At 32.5% G+C, this 16,928-nt stretch overlaps 1 protein-coding gene across 1 annotated transcript in view; it reads left to right on the forward strand.

The window, feature by feature from the left end:
• The window catches only part of LOC106477410 (eye-specific diacylglycerol kinase-like), a 150,799-nt gene that overhangs the window by 106,139 nt on the left and 27,732 nt on the right, over positions 1-16,928 (forward strand). The window contains exons 10-11 of the mRNA XM_022381459.1: positions 7,939-8,123; positions 16,362-16,536. Of these exons, the coding sequence (XP_022237167.1) occupies positions 7,939-8,123; positions 16,362-16,536 (360 nt within the window). The remainder of the gene's footprint in view (positions 1-7,938; positions 8,124-16,361; positions 16,537-16,928) is intronic.

A 16,928-nucleotide genomic window follows, 5' to 3' on the forward strand; every position in this document is an offset into this window, starting at 1 on the left:
CTGAGCTATAAATGAACGTTATTGTAAATAATTCATGATTAATCGTGGATTACTCATCTTACGTGAAAGTTTGTACTGATTCTTAAAAACTCGATAGACCTTTATTTAAAATGTATACCATATTCTAAAACACGTTAATATCATACAATATACAAAAAATATAAGGATATTTTAAGATGCTGTGTTAAAACATTTGTTAAGTTACTGTAAACCGAGTCAAACTTTGTCAAAAATCTCGAGTCGACTATTTGATAAATCCTAATAACAGAAGCCGTTTCTTTGATACCTGTTCAGTCCAACATTATAAAATGCTGGTTGTTGCAAAGAACGTAGCAGTCGTAGTCTAAAATAACAAGGTGTAAAATCATCATTATTACTATGCATTTTTAAAGAGAAGTACGTTATAAACAAATGTGTCAAAGCGAAATATAGTTTATACGTAGTATATTAATATTATTTACTGAAAAACTGCCACTTTTTGCAATATTTACACTAATATAGTGGTTGAAAATTCTGAAAATATAACACTTAGTAAATTGATTGATTAAATATCTAAAATCGTATTTATTATAAATCAGCCAAAAGCCTCCCAGGTTCTCAACGGTAAGTGTGCATGCTTACAGCGTTAAAGATCTGGTTTCGATACCTGTAATGGGCAGAGCACAAATAGTTCGTTGTATAGCTTTCTGCTTAACAACGAAAAACAAATCACAGTCAAGATTGAACGAGGCTTAATACTATCAGCATTTCATGTTCATCTGCTATAAGTTACAAGAGCTCGTGCTCATGAGCATACAAACCAAAGATGCTTGCATTGGTTGTGAACAGTACTAATTAATGATTTTTATCATTAACCCATTAACTGCTGCAGGAGCAGCTCAGTTGCCGTTTTCTGACTCACAAAAAAAAACTGAGTTGCCATCAATCACAATAAAACGGTAATTATCGTCTTTCGCATAGAGTTATAGTTATATATGTGCGACTGACGGATATTTCCGTCATTCGCAGCTGGGCCACAGAACTTCAATGACGGAAATATCCGTCGTCCGCAGTTAATGGGTTAAGGTAATTCATGAGTTTAACCTTGTTGTCTGGTATATGCTACTTAAGTATAAGTAAAAATCGAAAAAAAGTTAGCAAGATACAAAATAGGGTTGACACATTTTCTACGAAATTAATATATATACTCTCGAATTAATTAACTCTGTTACGAAGTCTGTTAAAACAAGTAGCAAATCAGAACTATAGTAACATAATTTATCTTACTTTAAACAAAAATAACGAAATACAAGACATTGGGAACTAACTTTCCTTTTCTCAACTAAACCAAATTAACTAGTAAACAAAACATAACCAGAATCCTCTATTTCATCACTTTCAATTTGTTTTTATGTTATATTGATCATTTCTGTTTATAAATCAGCCAATTTTAGCAGAATATGTTTCTATCAGTCAGTCGGATCTATTCGACTCCACTCATAATATAAATACTGTCGACTCCGTTCTGGGTATCTTTACTATAAATAGTAATCACAACACTTATGGGGAGTTGCTAGGTTACAGACGATGTTGGAACATCCATGCTCCTAAAGTCTCCAGAACACACTACTTCGCCTGTAATGAAACGTATATTGTTTGCTTGTAGTTTGTAGTTACCATGTGTTGGAGAGATTATGAATAGAACGTCTTGGTACATGTACGTTATTGATTTTACGCCACCTTTTTCTTCTTTTTTGTACTAGTTGTGTTTTGTGATACGTCAACCTTCTTATAAGAGTAGTTTCATGACAAAATGGTAACCGTCTATAAAATGTTACCACTGTTTAATTCGATATCAGTCACCAGTTATAGGAATGAAATAAAAACATTATAATAATAAAGTTATACATTTTAAGAATATCTATTTTGTAATAACTCTAGACATAAAACTGTTTCTAAGGTTGTTGTTAATCCATACTCATTGGCCTATTTACCAAAAAGTATGGAGAAATATTACAAATGATTCAACTGAAAATAAAGCTGTTTGTATGAAACTACCAGAGGAACTTTGAGCCGTTTCAAGTGTCAATAGAAATTAATCCTGTGACCAATAGGAAATTAATTATTCTTATGGATAGGCATTAATGTTCGTTGTAATTCTGAATTCTCTCTACTATATTAGAGATTTTTGAATAAGATTTTACTGTTTCGACCAACTCGAGTAGTTATAGTAATTGCTGTAACTGTAGTGTTTCAGGGCTCACAAGATTAACGAAGAAGTGGAGGTTTTACATGGATGATTATTTGATATATATCTCGTGTTACAGCAGAACATATTATCTTAGCCATGCTGACGCGAATACCTGATAACGTTTGGTATAAACAACTTTATGCTCATTAGGTGTATTCGGATTTAACCTCATTCCTTTATAATGGAGATTATATGTTAGTTAACTGGAATTAAAGAGTCGTAGTAAATTATTTTATTCTTGTTTTTTTTGTATTATTAATATTTATATTAGGTTTGTTCGTTTATTGAATTGCGCTACTCGAGGGTTAACTGCGATAGGCCCTCCCTAACTTTGAAGTGATAGACTAGAGGGAAAGCAGCTGGCTAACACCATCCACCGCCTGCCAACTCTTGATCCGTTGTTTACTAACGAATAGTGGGATTGACTGCCTCATTACAACGATTCCACGGCCGGTAAGGTGACCATCTTCTGCGGTTGGTTCCGCGACTCGTAGATTGCGAATCTACCACCAGGCTACGCCAGGCCTGATATTAGTTACAAGCTTTGTAAAGAAGGAATGAGAAGTAAACCGGCATGAAAAGAGTCAACATTCCTTGGTCATTACAGCAAATTTATGTTTGTATTCAGTCAATAACTGAAGTATAAATAATGTTTTAAATAAGATCTCTTCTAGTATCTTGTGCTGTTGGGAGAGATTAAGGAGAAAGTAAAATTAGAGAGAAAAACAAACAAACGCCAGTGCTCCAAAAACTCAACAGCAAAATTGAACTAATTTGTTGTTTAAATAAAAAGATGAGTATTTTATACTGACTGGAAGCAAGTTTTTTTAACATTCTAAAATTTAAAACTAGTCAGTAGTTATACCAAAATTTTATCATTGCAAAAGATAAATATATAAAATAATACGTGTTTAAATTTGAAAGCCCCAACCCCAATATATATTAATAACCTATGCTAGTGAAAGTGATACTTAGAATATAATAATTGATCTCTTAATTCATAAATAATGAGCAAAACAAACATTTCTTCTCCCCTAATGGGACAGCAGTAACTCTTCGGATTTACAACGCTAAAATCAGGGCTCGATTCCCCTCGGTTGACATGTCAGATAGCCCGATGTGCCTTTGCTATAAGAAAACACACACAAATATATAGTTAAAACTCCATAGGCGACAAAGATATCGAAATAAAATAAGTTTTTGTTTTATTTTTATTTAAAGAAGGATGACGTTTTGAGCGAAAGCTCTTTGTCAGATCGTACAGCTTACAACAACAGCGTATGCGCAGAATTTAAAGAAATTGGGTGCGTAAGTATTTCGAGTGTTGAGCATGAAATTTCTGTGCAGAATTACATCTTTTACATAAATATTACAAATCATGAAATGATAATACATATAGCAATTAAAATTTAAATAAAAAAGGGGAAAAATGAAAATCTCTTGGAAAGAAAAGCTTTAAATAAAAATATATCAAAAATTTGGCGATTGTTCAACCTATTATTTTATTTAAACAGTTCTAAATCCCAACTTCGTAGTGACCTGATTACTAAGGAGTTTCAATTATTTCATTATTTCTTTAGATAGTTTTAAAAGCATATACTGTGGAAATAGCACAAAATAATAATAATTTTTAATTACTGACAATACACCTTTTAGTTGAGTGAGACTATCATATATACCAAAGGACAATGGAGTGCATAGCGCCATCTGTTGAGTATTCTTGCAGTACTATGTGTTCGTTTTTTTTTTTCATCGGCAGAAAAATGAAAGCATGGTAATCCTCAAAACAAACCAACATGTCGCTTCCTGAGATTTTCTGATTAAATCATGAAACATATTTTATATTTATAATAAAACTGTTATTCTCAACACAACTTCCCCAAATCCGCTACCTTAACACGTGTATCTTTTGATTTTCTATGTATACAACAGCTGAAATGAACAATAATCACATAACAGTAAGCTTAATCAGTAAGTTTTTGATCTGTAATGATATTTTTATCTACATCTGTACATAGAGCAGCTACCACAAAACAAGACTAAAAAACCTAATAAATTTGCAAAATTATTACACACGTTATCAGGAATTTTTTTCAAAAAAAAGGTCAATTTAGAGTATACTATCTTTCGATGTATTCCTGCGCAATTGGATCAGATCATAATTATGAAAGATTAACTGTGGCTGAAGTGAGAAAAACGTGTATTTAAATAACTTCCTTATGCATCAGATTGCCATTTTGAGTAATCCTCAAAATTTTTAACAGTTTTTGTCACTATTTAATATTTTCAAATACATTTGGCGGCTTTCAAGCATAGATAAAATTAGATTCGTATTAACTAGCACAGAGATGTAATATTATATAACCAGTTCAAAAATTCGAGACTGATATTGTATAAGAAAGCGAAAATATGAAAGAATTCTCTGAACATGTATGACAAGAGTAGCCTTTAATGTTGAACTAACGGATAAACTCTTGCTTTGCGTACTATGTAAGTACTGAGGTTATTTGAATACAAAAACATTGTTTAGTAATATAAAACACTGATACAGACCGGATTGAATCCTCGATCACCCGCATGCGAAGCATATACTGTACCATATGAACCAAACCCCAAAGAATTTGGCCTGGCGTGGCCGGGTGTTTAGGGCGCTCGACTCGCAATCTGCTGGTCGCGGGTTCGAATCTCCGACCACCCAAACATACTCGCCCTTTCAGCCATGGGGGCGTTATAATATGACGTTCAATCCAACTATTCGCTGGTAAAAGAGTTGGGGATGGGTGGTGATGACTAGCTGCCTTCCCCCTAGTCTTTTATTACTAAAGTAAGGACGGCTAGCGCAGATAACTCTCGTGTAGCTTTGCGGAAAATTCAAAACAAACAAACCCAAGAATTTGTTCACACTTGCAGCATTATTAGACGGAATACTATATATATATATATATATGAGAAAGGTATATGTTTTAAATAGATAAATCCTTTAAATAATGCTGTTGTTGTATTATGTAGTTGGACATGAATGAAACAAAACCTACTGAGCAGAATATAGAGTTGTTGTATTTAGATTTAAAGTAAATAACTGTAAAACGTAGAATGACCATAAACGAAATGTATCTCTATACTCAACATTGTCTTTGTGGAGTTTATCGTGATTGAACTCCTGATAAAGCGACGTTATAAAATAGTGATTTTTTAAGATTATGGTATCAAGAAGGGTAAAAATCAACTGTTTTAATTTGTCGCTATTTCACTTTTTTTTTCTTACATAATGGTTCCAACTGTTTTTTACTCTCCTGTAAAGTATTAACAAAGCGTCAGGGTCATCACCACCAATAACGGAAATGGTGTAATATTCTATTCCCCTAGCGGATAAACTCGTTCTTCGCTAACGAAGCGTTTCTGAGTCGGTAGACTATGTATGTAGGGATGGCCAAGGTTCTCAGTAGTTATGTTACAAATATGTTCGCTAAAAAATCAACAGTGATAGAGGATTTTACTTTAAAAGATGATTGTCACTCACTTTCATTTGTTTTTCTACCCAACAAGTCCAAAACCAAGGCAAAAAACCGGCTAAGATTCTAAACCAGAAAGTGACCAACCCACCAAATTATTCATCTTTCTTCTTGTTGTTTCAATAGAGATAACTCTACAACTACTTTATCACTAACGTCAGTTTAAGTCCACTCTATGTCTTCCTGGGCAATGCACGATGTCATCGCTTAATCGTAATAACTAGTAGCAATTTTAAAAAATCATAATTATAGTGTAAACAATGTTATCATTACTCCACGGAGTTAGTTTTTTTACAGAAATCTGGTGTTTCTTTAAAAAGCTTAAGTACAGGGTGAAACAAGAATTATGTAGGGATGGCAGTGCCAAAAAGAATGCAAACAAGAACACAGGGGTGACACAGCTATACATAGATCATCCTTACGTGACTTCCAACATGATTTAATGTTACACTGTAACACTGTAAAAAATGTATACTTGACTTTAATATTAATGCAGTTGTAAATTATATATTCCTGACTGTTATTATGCAGTTTGTTTACCATAATATCATGGTCATGTCAGGGTAGGCACCAATGTAAGAAGCTGGGAATTGCATAGAAGGAAAACCAAGTTCAGTCAAAACATGTCTTTATTATTACAAATTCTCGCTGCGATGTCGGTCGAATTGACCGACTTCGTAACCATTTTATATTCGTGCATTTTACAGTGTAACATTAAATTTTAATACTGAAAGTCATGTAGGGATGATCTATGTATAGCTGTATTATCCCTATATTCTTGTTTGTATTCTTTTTGGCAATGTCATCCCTACATCGCCGTCCATTTACAATATGTTTTTATTACTTGTATAAATTGTTGATTTTTAAGCAACAGTATTGAGATAGATTGAAACGTATACTAATTTTACAGTAGTGAATTTTTAAAGTTATTATATCAAGAAGTTTAAAAATAAGCTATCGTCATATGTTTTTTGCAAACTTCTTGTGTATATATGTGTGTGTCGAAATCGCGTTTGTATATCATCTGAAACCTGTAGTTATTTTCTTTCGTGCAATGTGTTAACTGTAGAGCATTGAAAATGAATGAAATTGTAGGAGTTACTATTAAGGGCAATTGCCATAGATTATATAGCGGGTAAACGCGTGCTTCGCGTATGAAGTGTATTTAAATTTTAGGTTTATTTATCGATTTTTAAGCACCTGTTGAAATATTTATTGAGTTGTAATGGTATTGCATTATTTATAAGTCATAGAAAGTTAAAGAATTAACTTAGTTTGTTTCTGTGCGTGTTTGTTTATGTTACTGAAGTAATTTTCTTTAAAATTTATGTTATAAACGTCATAGTTTTGCAGTCGTACAGAACAATGCACCTTAAACGTCATTCACTTTTGCACTCGTATAAGCACCACTGTACAATTAACCAATAGATATATCTGATTCCATGTGAGCTATCACGCATACACGCACGAACTGATTAGCAAACATTTGTCTGTTAATATATATGCGTGGCAGTTAGTTGTACGTGTTGAAGAACAATAATTGTTGTAACACACTAGTAATGAGCTCGAGCATTCATATGCGTTAATTACATATAGAACCAATGAGAAAAAAGTGCGTGTCATAATAACGTTCTACAAGCACGGAAAGAATTTAATTTCAAATTACAATTATATTTAGAAAGAAGCTTATAGACTGAAGCATCACATTAAAATATAAGGTTTTATTAGCCCACAAAATTTCATCGTTTCAAAGAACTCTTCGCCTGGTAGACATTAAAACAATGTTTACGTGTATGTTTGCGCTTCTTAAGTGGCGTCAAATCCAATGAAGAATATAACTGCTTGTTAAGTATGCTTGATCTACCTGACAAAAAAAGATTGAAGTGCTTTTTACCCTCAGGCTTTGACATATTTCCTTGTAAGAGATCCTAAAACAGTGTATAAATTACTGAATAAACAACTTCAGTTCAACTTTTTCAGGTGAGGATCAATTTATATAGCAATTTAAGAAAAATGTTAGGTTTTAAGCTTCTGTATGAAGTGTACTTGGTGCGATTTAAAGTTCATTTTAAATTCGGATTACTAATATTTTTAGATCGAGTCGCTATCTGTATGATATATAACTAATATGCTTTGTTAATGTTAATAATATGTGACATAGAAAGAAACTTAATGTATGTTTTGTTTTCTGTCTAGAATGGAAAAGAACCGCCAAGAACGTTCACAATAAAGCCCATTCCTTCAGCTGCATCTAAACCGTTAATTGTGTTTATAAACCCTAAAAGCGGAGGAAAACAAGGGATCAAATTAATTCGAAAATTTCAGTGGTTGCTCAACCCTCGACAAGTATTTGATTTATCTCGGGGAGATCCAAGTGCTGGGTGAGTGGGGGTACTGCTTTCGCCCACCAAACCCTTTACATTCTATTAAAGTAAATTTAGATATGTAAATTCTTTATTTAACCAATTCTTCCAACTTAAGAGTTGTGGTTTGTTAGTGTTGTTCTGCAGTATATAAACTAGAAATTGTGTGTATTTTATAATATATACTTTTATATATTTAGTTCCCCCAACGGTGAGTGAAGACAATACAAAGCCATACATGCTGTTAAAAAATGTCGTTTTATATTAACCCTTTATTGCACACTGTAACGTTGTAACAAATATTTGTTGCTAAATGCATATACAAATGCTTCAGTTCTGTAGTTGAATATTTATACTTTCAGATAACTGTATAAATTAACCCTGTAATCATTTTTGTTGTTTTGTCAATTCAACAGTGTTATTTCCAGGTAATGTATCCATTTATACCTCATAAAAGCAATTTGTATGCAATATAGACCTATTTAAGTAAGTAATTCAATGAAAATATATTTTTGCACTGTATTTTCATAATGCATGCAAAAGAGGGTTAATTTCTATTTCGTCATTCACGTGTCGTAATTTGGTTTGTTGCTGAAAAGCCCTATAATCTTTTTCCTTCTGCATAAACTGATTAAGAGAAAATCGTGAAAGACAACAGTCAGAGAGGTTAGTTAAGTATTTTGAGATATGCAGTAAATGTATTCTGAAGTTGTCATGGTTTTATATATGAATAGGGCTGGGATTCTTCTACAGTAGATGTCTGTGACTTGTTGGCGATAAATGTCAACAATAAACGGACAGCACACAATCCACTTGTTTTAAAATAATATATATATATATTTAAAACAAGTCAAACGTATGTACAAATATTCTTTACACTATAGGATATCACAGTTTTGTTTAAAACTTTAAATAATTCTATTTTATTATCAAAAAGTCCACACAGGCGGATTCAATTACTTTGACAAGACAAATTATTCTCCCTATCTATAAATTTGTGAAAGTCACTTTAAAATATCGCCCGTTACGGCTAATCATTCACACGTCGGCTAACTTCACGTTTTTTAACTTTTTTCTGACTAAACTTAACTTCTTTTCACTTCACTTTACTCTGCTTCTTAATATGCGCTCGCGATCCACTTGTTCACTGAGGCCTCGAATTTTCGACAAACTATTGCGAGTGGCGCTATAATGTAACAATACTCAGTTAAGGTAACGAGAAAAATACCGAAGATTCGAGTAACGTGACGTCAACAATATTAGTAAAGTCTAGACAACAGTTTAATTACAAACACATCGTACGATTTGTACAGAGTTACCTAACGAATCTTGTCACAACTAACACTTTTAAAACAATCCATCTTCAACACTCCTGTCTTTAAAACTAAACAATCATTAAATATTAAGTCATAAAATAAACTAAATAATAACACTTACACTAAACAGTCTTGTATATCAAACAGAAGTTATTCATTATCCATCATATGTCTGGAAATTCTCTACTTTCCTTATTTGTAGAAGTAGAACATGTTATTTGTTAAAAGCATTGAAGAATAACAAACCCTGTATCACTGTTTCAAGTTTGGTGCTGATTGATTAAAAAATGTGGAAACGTATAAGGAACAGATACACACAGATTTGACGTTTATTTCTGTAGATGTAATCAGTTTATCTTTAATTTTCCGTGGGTTTTATGAAACAGTGACCAAATAATTAAGTGATATTTATTTAAATTATAATTGAAATGTCTCACAGCTTTCGATCTTTACACTTGATGAAGGAAACTTCATTTCCTTTTACATTTTAAAATTCAATACTTTCCCATGAAATAAGTTGCAATAATTATTTTCTGACGTTAATTGGAAGTGTATTCAGTGTTATTACATTTCTAATTATCATAGTGAACGATGAATTGTCTCTTCTTAGGCCTTTCTACCATTTCACTAGTTGTATGTTCATGTTCCTTTATGCCCAGCATGGCCAGGTGGTTAGGGAGCTTGATTCGCAATCTGAGGGTCGCGGGTTCGAATCCCTGTCACATCAAACATGCTCGCCCTTTCAGCCATGGGAGCGTTATAATGTGATGGTCAATCCTACTATTCGTTGGTAAAAAAGTATCCGAAGAGTTGGCGGTGGGTGGGGATGACTAGCTGCCTTCCCACTGCTAAATTAGGGACGGTTGCGCGAAATTCAAAACAAACTAAACCATGTTACTTTATGATAATGATTGCCAGTAACTTCTGATCATAACTAAATTAGCATTGTAAAATATTTTAAAACAAAATATTCGTTAATTAAGACAGTTTGTTTGTATAATCTTACTATAATGACAATCCATTATGTGTGTGTGTGTTAGCATCCATCACCCAGACTTGGCTGACTAGATCACCGTAATTTTCTCTACGGTAACCTGAAACTGTCCGATGGTGTACATAGGCTATTTTTGTTTTAGGATGTTTGTTCGAGAAGGAGAATAAAAAAAGCCCTTAAACAGGGCATACTCCCACTATTTTTTAAAATATTTTTGGCTTTGAATTTAAGACACGAATACTTAAACAATGAAATGAGTAAATTACCTTCTACAAAGCAGGGTATGAAATCAGCATCTAATGAAGTCATAGGAATTTAATAACAAAGAGAAAAAAATAATGCGACATTATCTAACATGCACACAAATCTTTATCGATTGTACATAGTAAACTTTTGTTTATTTTGTTAACAAACGGAAACAATTTATGTTAGCCTCAGTTCTTGTATCTCACCTTAAGACGCCAGATAAACCTGGTGAAACGTTTTGAATAAAACAAACAAATAATTGTAATTTATACAATTTTATAATAATTTGAGTGGTACAAACCTTATTTTTAACGTTTTAATCAATATGATTTGCCTAATCAACTCTGATAAGAAGCTACAATTTATTTTTAGAAATACTATAAATATACCAATTGTCCATTGCTTAAAAAACAAATGCAGTGATACACGAAACATGATATCTTTTAGCGTATTTGAAATTATAATCTGCACATCCAACAAATTAAAGTAGTGATTCTCAAGTAACTTGAATAAAACACAGCAACAAAAGGGCACTGGCCGCTTAGCTGGCTAAGTATGCGGCTGTCATGGTATTAAATTAGTTAAATGTGATACCACTTAATCTTCATGTAATCCTCTCGAACAGCTGCAAGTGACCTGTCAAATCTACTGCACTACCACTGACTGTGTAAGCCCACTTAGCTAGGCAACAGAGATTAATGGCTCCCGCAACCTATTTCTGTTTAGGCCCAAAACTGACGTGATAAAGCAAAAAAAAAAAGAGTGAAAATTTTGAAAATTTATCTATTTATATTTGAAAGTAGTTGAGCCAATAAGTTATAAAGTATTTAGATGACAAAAAATGTTAAACTTAACACTTTTGATTAATATAAGTTAACTAATGTTATCGTGAGAAGTTATAAACTTGCCATTGCATATGTAAATAAGTTATAAAAACCTTAGCCACGCCTTCCGTTCATATGTACTTGTTGTGACCTAGCATGGCCAAAGTGGTTAGGGCGCTCGACTCGCAATCTGCGGTCGCTGGTTCGAATCCTCATCCCACTAAACATGCTGGTCAATTTACTATTGTATTACAATAACCCGATTTCATATGATTTATACTATACCTGAATCCTTTTATCTGGTAATCTAGTTTATATCACCTTGTTTAATAGCACATAATTAATTTATCGTTAATAACATATTCTCACTTTCAAAAGGCCCGGCATGGCCAGGTAGTTAGGGCGCTTGACTCGCAATCTCAGGGTTCCGGGTTCGAATCCCCGTCCCACCAAACATGCTCGCCCTTTCAGCTGTGAGGACGTTATAATGTGACCGTCAATCCCACTGTTCGTTGGTAAACGAATTGCCCAAGAGTTGGTGGTGGGTGGTGATGATCAACTGCCTTCCCTCTAGTCTTTCACTGCTAAATTAGGGACGGCTAGCGCAGATAGCCCTCGTGTAGCTTTGCGCGAAATTCAAAACAAATAAACAAACATATATACTTGTTAAAAAGTGGACAGCTGGAAGTAAGAATTCAACCCTTAAGTTATTCAGAAAGTTATATTCATTCTTGCATTAACAATATATTAATAACTTATAAAATATCAAAGGCCACAGCAAAAGATAATTATAAACAGTATTGAATTACAGTGGACTGATTGAGCTTAACTGATATCTTAACGATGTTCTGTTAATGGGATTATATATAACTTAATAGTGTGAAGTAAAACAGTCGACAATCTGTCAGTTTCAAATAGTTATTGATTTACTCTTAAATCGAAGAAGTCAAGATGCAGTCAAGGTATGATTCAGAATCTGCGCCTTGAATTTGCAAATTTCGTTACATCGTCCTAGGTTACTTTGTTTCTTACTGTACCATCAAAGTATGCATCCCTGAAATACATGTTCTATTTCAATGCTGTTGGAGAAAAATAAACATAATTAAATGTGTGTGTGTGTGTGTGTGTGTAATTATTATTCTTATTTTAAAGGGTAGGAATACAAAACGGCATAACTTTGCTTCTATATACTAAGGTTTTCATAATTAAGTTTCTAATAAACAGAACCTTACTAATAAAGCCAACTAATCTGTGATGGATTCTATGAAATATCTACGATTGTTTGAAAGTCTTATTCAATATAAAATAGAAGAACAATAAGAACAAAGATGTTGGTATCTCCGCCACCGAAGATGAACGGGGGTTACGTTTTCACCCCTGTGTGTGTGTGTGTGTGTGTGTGTGTTTGTCAGCAAGGTTTCTCGAAAACGGCTGAATGGATCTGGACGAAAGTTGGTATACATTTGGACTGTGACCCAATTTAGAAGTGATTAGTTTTTGGAGGGTCAAGCTCATAGCAAGAAAACCCAAAAAATCCCTATTTGTTAACATGGGGACCGATTTTTCACACTATTTTTGCTCCAAATGATCGACTTTAATAAAATTTGGTGGACTTATGTAGAATATTATTCCTCATTGTCCTGCCAAAAAATGTTCGGTGTCCCTTGATAACGACGGATATACGGAGGACACATTTTCGTATTTTTTTCGGGAGCCTAATATGATCAACGCTACGTGGCGGAGGTATGCGCTGTACTGAGTGCCCTCTAGTTTCTTTCTGATTTTGTCGTGTTTACAGTTCTTATTTTCTGGTTCATTAAGACATCGTCGTTAATGTATCTTGATAACTGTTATTAATCCATCTTTTAAGAAAATGTGGTGGAACTTTGTTTTCTTTGAATTTTTTACTTAAATGGATCTATAGTACACATAAAAATGTTTTCGTGGACAATTTTGGTAAGTTATAAATGGGTACGTTGCCTTAGAAGTAATATTGTTCAATTGAAGTATTGTTATGTGTATTAAGCAACAGATTGATTACCTGTACATTACAATGTGCAATAGAGGGGTAATATTGATTTCAAGATTTAAACAGACAAAAAAAAATGTTGTTGTAAATAAAGAAATCAATTTTCTCTCTGTTTTTGTAAATATATATATATTAAGTGTGTTTTAAAATGGCTATTATGATTTATCCAAAGGACTATAGCCTGTAACAGTTAATTTGCAATGATGTGCGATTATTTTTTGATACTTGCTGGAGAACAAGATAGTATTTTTTTTCTTAAGATATAAGCTGTGATGCAAATTGATAACATTAAACATGAGGTTAAAACTCAAGTGACAGCAGTTTTTCGTTATTTTGTATTGTACTAAATGACAGATATATTTGAGTTGTGTGTAATAAATCAGATCTTTTAAGGTTATATTTGCCTTCTCTTTACCAACACTAAAATAATAGATAAACAGATTAAGTAAATGCCTAGGTGTGACTTAACGATGATAATTTATCTAATTTACAATTATTTATCTCTTACTTGATACTTGTTTACCGTTTCATAGTTGTCTAACAATCGTGCTTCTGTAAATAAGATGGTCTTCAACGGTTATTGACATTTTTATTTTATTTTGATATAAGAAGAAACTAATCAAATTTTGAGTTTGTCGTAGAATTTGATAAAATTGAAATACGACTCGATCTTGTTCCTGGAGAATAAAATTGTGTTTTTGGTTCTGTACGTAAAATTAGAAATATTGAACAAAGTCCAGCGTCTCTTGTTAGCTGTGTACACTGGATGCTGTTAAAATGTGTATATTACGCAATGACAAATTTCTAAGTTCGAAATTAAAAATGTATGTTTTGTTTTAAAAAAATTCATTTGAAAACTTTATTAATCTAAGTAGCGCTCATTGTCTTTAGTGTTCTGGTAGATAAACAAGTTTGCCAATGCATGCAATTTGCATAATTAAACAAAGAAATTTTACTAATATATCTGTAGAAGCTTGGCTATATCCAAAGATTTGTAATGATCCTTTCTACTAAGTTTAAATCACTAACTTGTGGGCTGAGTTGCCACGTGTAGGTAAGTATTCATTAAATTTAGCGTTCAATGGCAATTCTCGGTATTGATGTTGAAGTAAAAACATGGAGAAAACATTATGAGGGCACTTAACCTACTAGTGTTGTTCTGACAGTATAAACTGCTGGAAATAGTGTAATCTTGCGGGTAATACTAGCGTGACTGAGGTTAAATTTTGTTTCTATTACAAAAGAGACTCTGAACATTCTTGTCGATCATGTTTGCAGTAAAAATTATACATTTCCTTCCTGATGCATAAGCGCTCTTCGAATGTAAAAGTGCAAATAATCTATATCTCTTGTGTTTAGTGAATGTGCAAATAACAAGGGCCTGCGATAGTTTTATTTTCTTGAAATTGTTACATATTTTACAGTAATTCTTGTACGCTGAATCCGAAAATGAAATCCATTTTACACCATCTCGTACAGATTTTTCATAAAACGCAATACATAAAAGAAAGATCACAACACGTAGTTTGAGACTAAAAGACGTAGATTTCACAAAAAATCAAGATGAATGAGGATGCATATTCGTTTGACATCAATGTTCTTCCCTTTACTTCAGTTTGTTTGTATTTTTAACAAGAATAATAATGAAAAATGTTCATTGTTGTAAACGAAATAATAATTTGATCTAAGTAGGAGTTTTTTTTCTTCTCGATTTGTAAAAACTCCTTACGTGATAGAAAAAAAATTAATATTATTTTCGAAATCTGCGTAACTGAATTATGGAAAATCCGTTATTAAAACCAAAACAATTTTTATGAAGTTTAAATTTGCAGAATTATGGAAAATCCGTTATTAAAACCAAAACAATTTTTATGAAGTTTAAATTTGCAGGCCTGTGTAAATCTACCTATTTTGTGTTTGTCCAAAAGTGGTTTAAAAAGTATGACATTGATTTCAATGATCTTCCTCAGCCAATGGATCTCAGCCTGATAAAGAAAGTAGTGATCTAAATATTAATAAGTTTTTCTATTAAGATAAAGAAAATAGTGATCTAAATATTAATAAGTTTTTCTATTAAGATAAAGAAAATAGTGATCTAAATATTAATAAGTTTTTCTATTAAGATAAAGAAAGTAGTGATCTGTATCCACAGAATGTATCTGTAATAGCTACTAATATAACGAAAAGTAGTGATCTGTATCCCTAGAATGTAACTGTAATAGCTACTAAGATAACGAAAGTAGTGATCTGTATCCCCAGATTGTATCTGTATTAGCTATTAAGATAAAGAAAGTAGTGATCTGTATCCCCACAATGTATCTGTATTAGCTATTAAGCTAAAAAAAGTAGTGATCTGTATCCCCAGTATGTATCTGTATAAGCTCAATATTTCGCTAAAAAGCTCTTGACGAAACTTAAATATCGAAATATTGTGCTAATAAAGATACATTCTGGAAATATAGGTCGTTATTTTATTTATCTTAATAGGAATGTCTCCTAACAAACTCCAGTTTGCGTTAAACAAAGTTAAGAATAACAGTTAATGCGCCTTTTCAATTTATAATTGTTTTTTACTGAGCAAATACTAAATTTGTCAAGCAATTTTTCATATTTTGAGATATATTGATAACATAAATGTACATATTTTCTTAAATTTACTTTACTATCTGTAATTTGTTTAACCTTACAAACTTCTTTCAAGTTTAAAGTTATAAATCTGAATTAAATAAAATGCCACACTTGTTTTTTAAATTGAAAAGTTTCGATGTTGCCGAAATAATCGATATATCTTCTATCGTGCTCTTAATACTTCTCTTTGATCGTAATTTTTTGCCTGTAATATTACAGACTAGAATTATATAAGAAGGTTCCAAATCTACGGATATTGGCTTGCGGGGGGGACGGAACTGCAGGCTGGGTGCTGTCACTTCTCGATAACGTAGGCATAAATCCTTCTCCTGTTGTTGCAGTATTACCCCTAGGAACAGGAAACGACCTAGCTCGAATTCTTGGCTGGGGTGGGGTGAGTGAGCTTTTGTGTAATTAATTCAAAAGTATCTTAAATACTGCAAATTTGTAAGCCTTATTTTAAGCACATTTATGAAGTAATATCTAACTTTATGTAGGAAAAAATATGCTTTATATAATTTAAGAAATGAAGCAATTTTACTGATTTAATTGTGAAACGGTTTTGCTATAGAATCAGTAAAAAATAACAACAGAGTAATGCTATTCTTTCCTGATGAGTAAAATGAAATGGACGGCAACTGCCTGTTGTAAAAACACATGTGTAGAGGACGACGTTTCCAGACTCTTTTGTCTTCAGGTGGTGGAAGTTAAACTAAAGTAACGAGAAACTTACGTAACGTTACGTCTCTACTACATAGTGTTTTACTTAACTAGGCAGTGTCGTCC

The sequence above is a fragment of the Limulus polyphemus genome, unplaced genomic scaffold (genome assembly GCF_000517525.1).
Source record: "Limulus polyphemus unplaced genomic scaffold, Limulus_polyphemus-2.1.2 Scaffold165, whole genome shotgun sequence".
Taxonomy (NCBI): domain Eukaryota; kingdom Metazoa; phylum Arthropoda; class Merostomata; order Xiphosura; family Limulidae; genus Limulus; species Limulus polyphemus.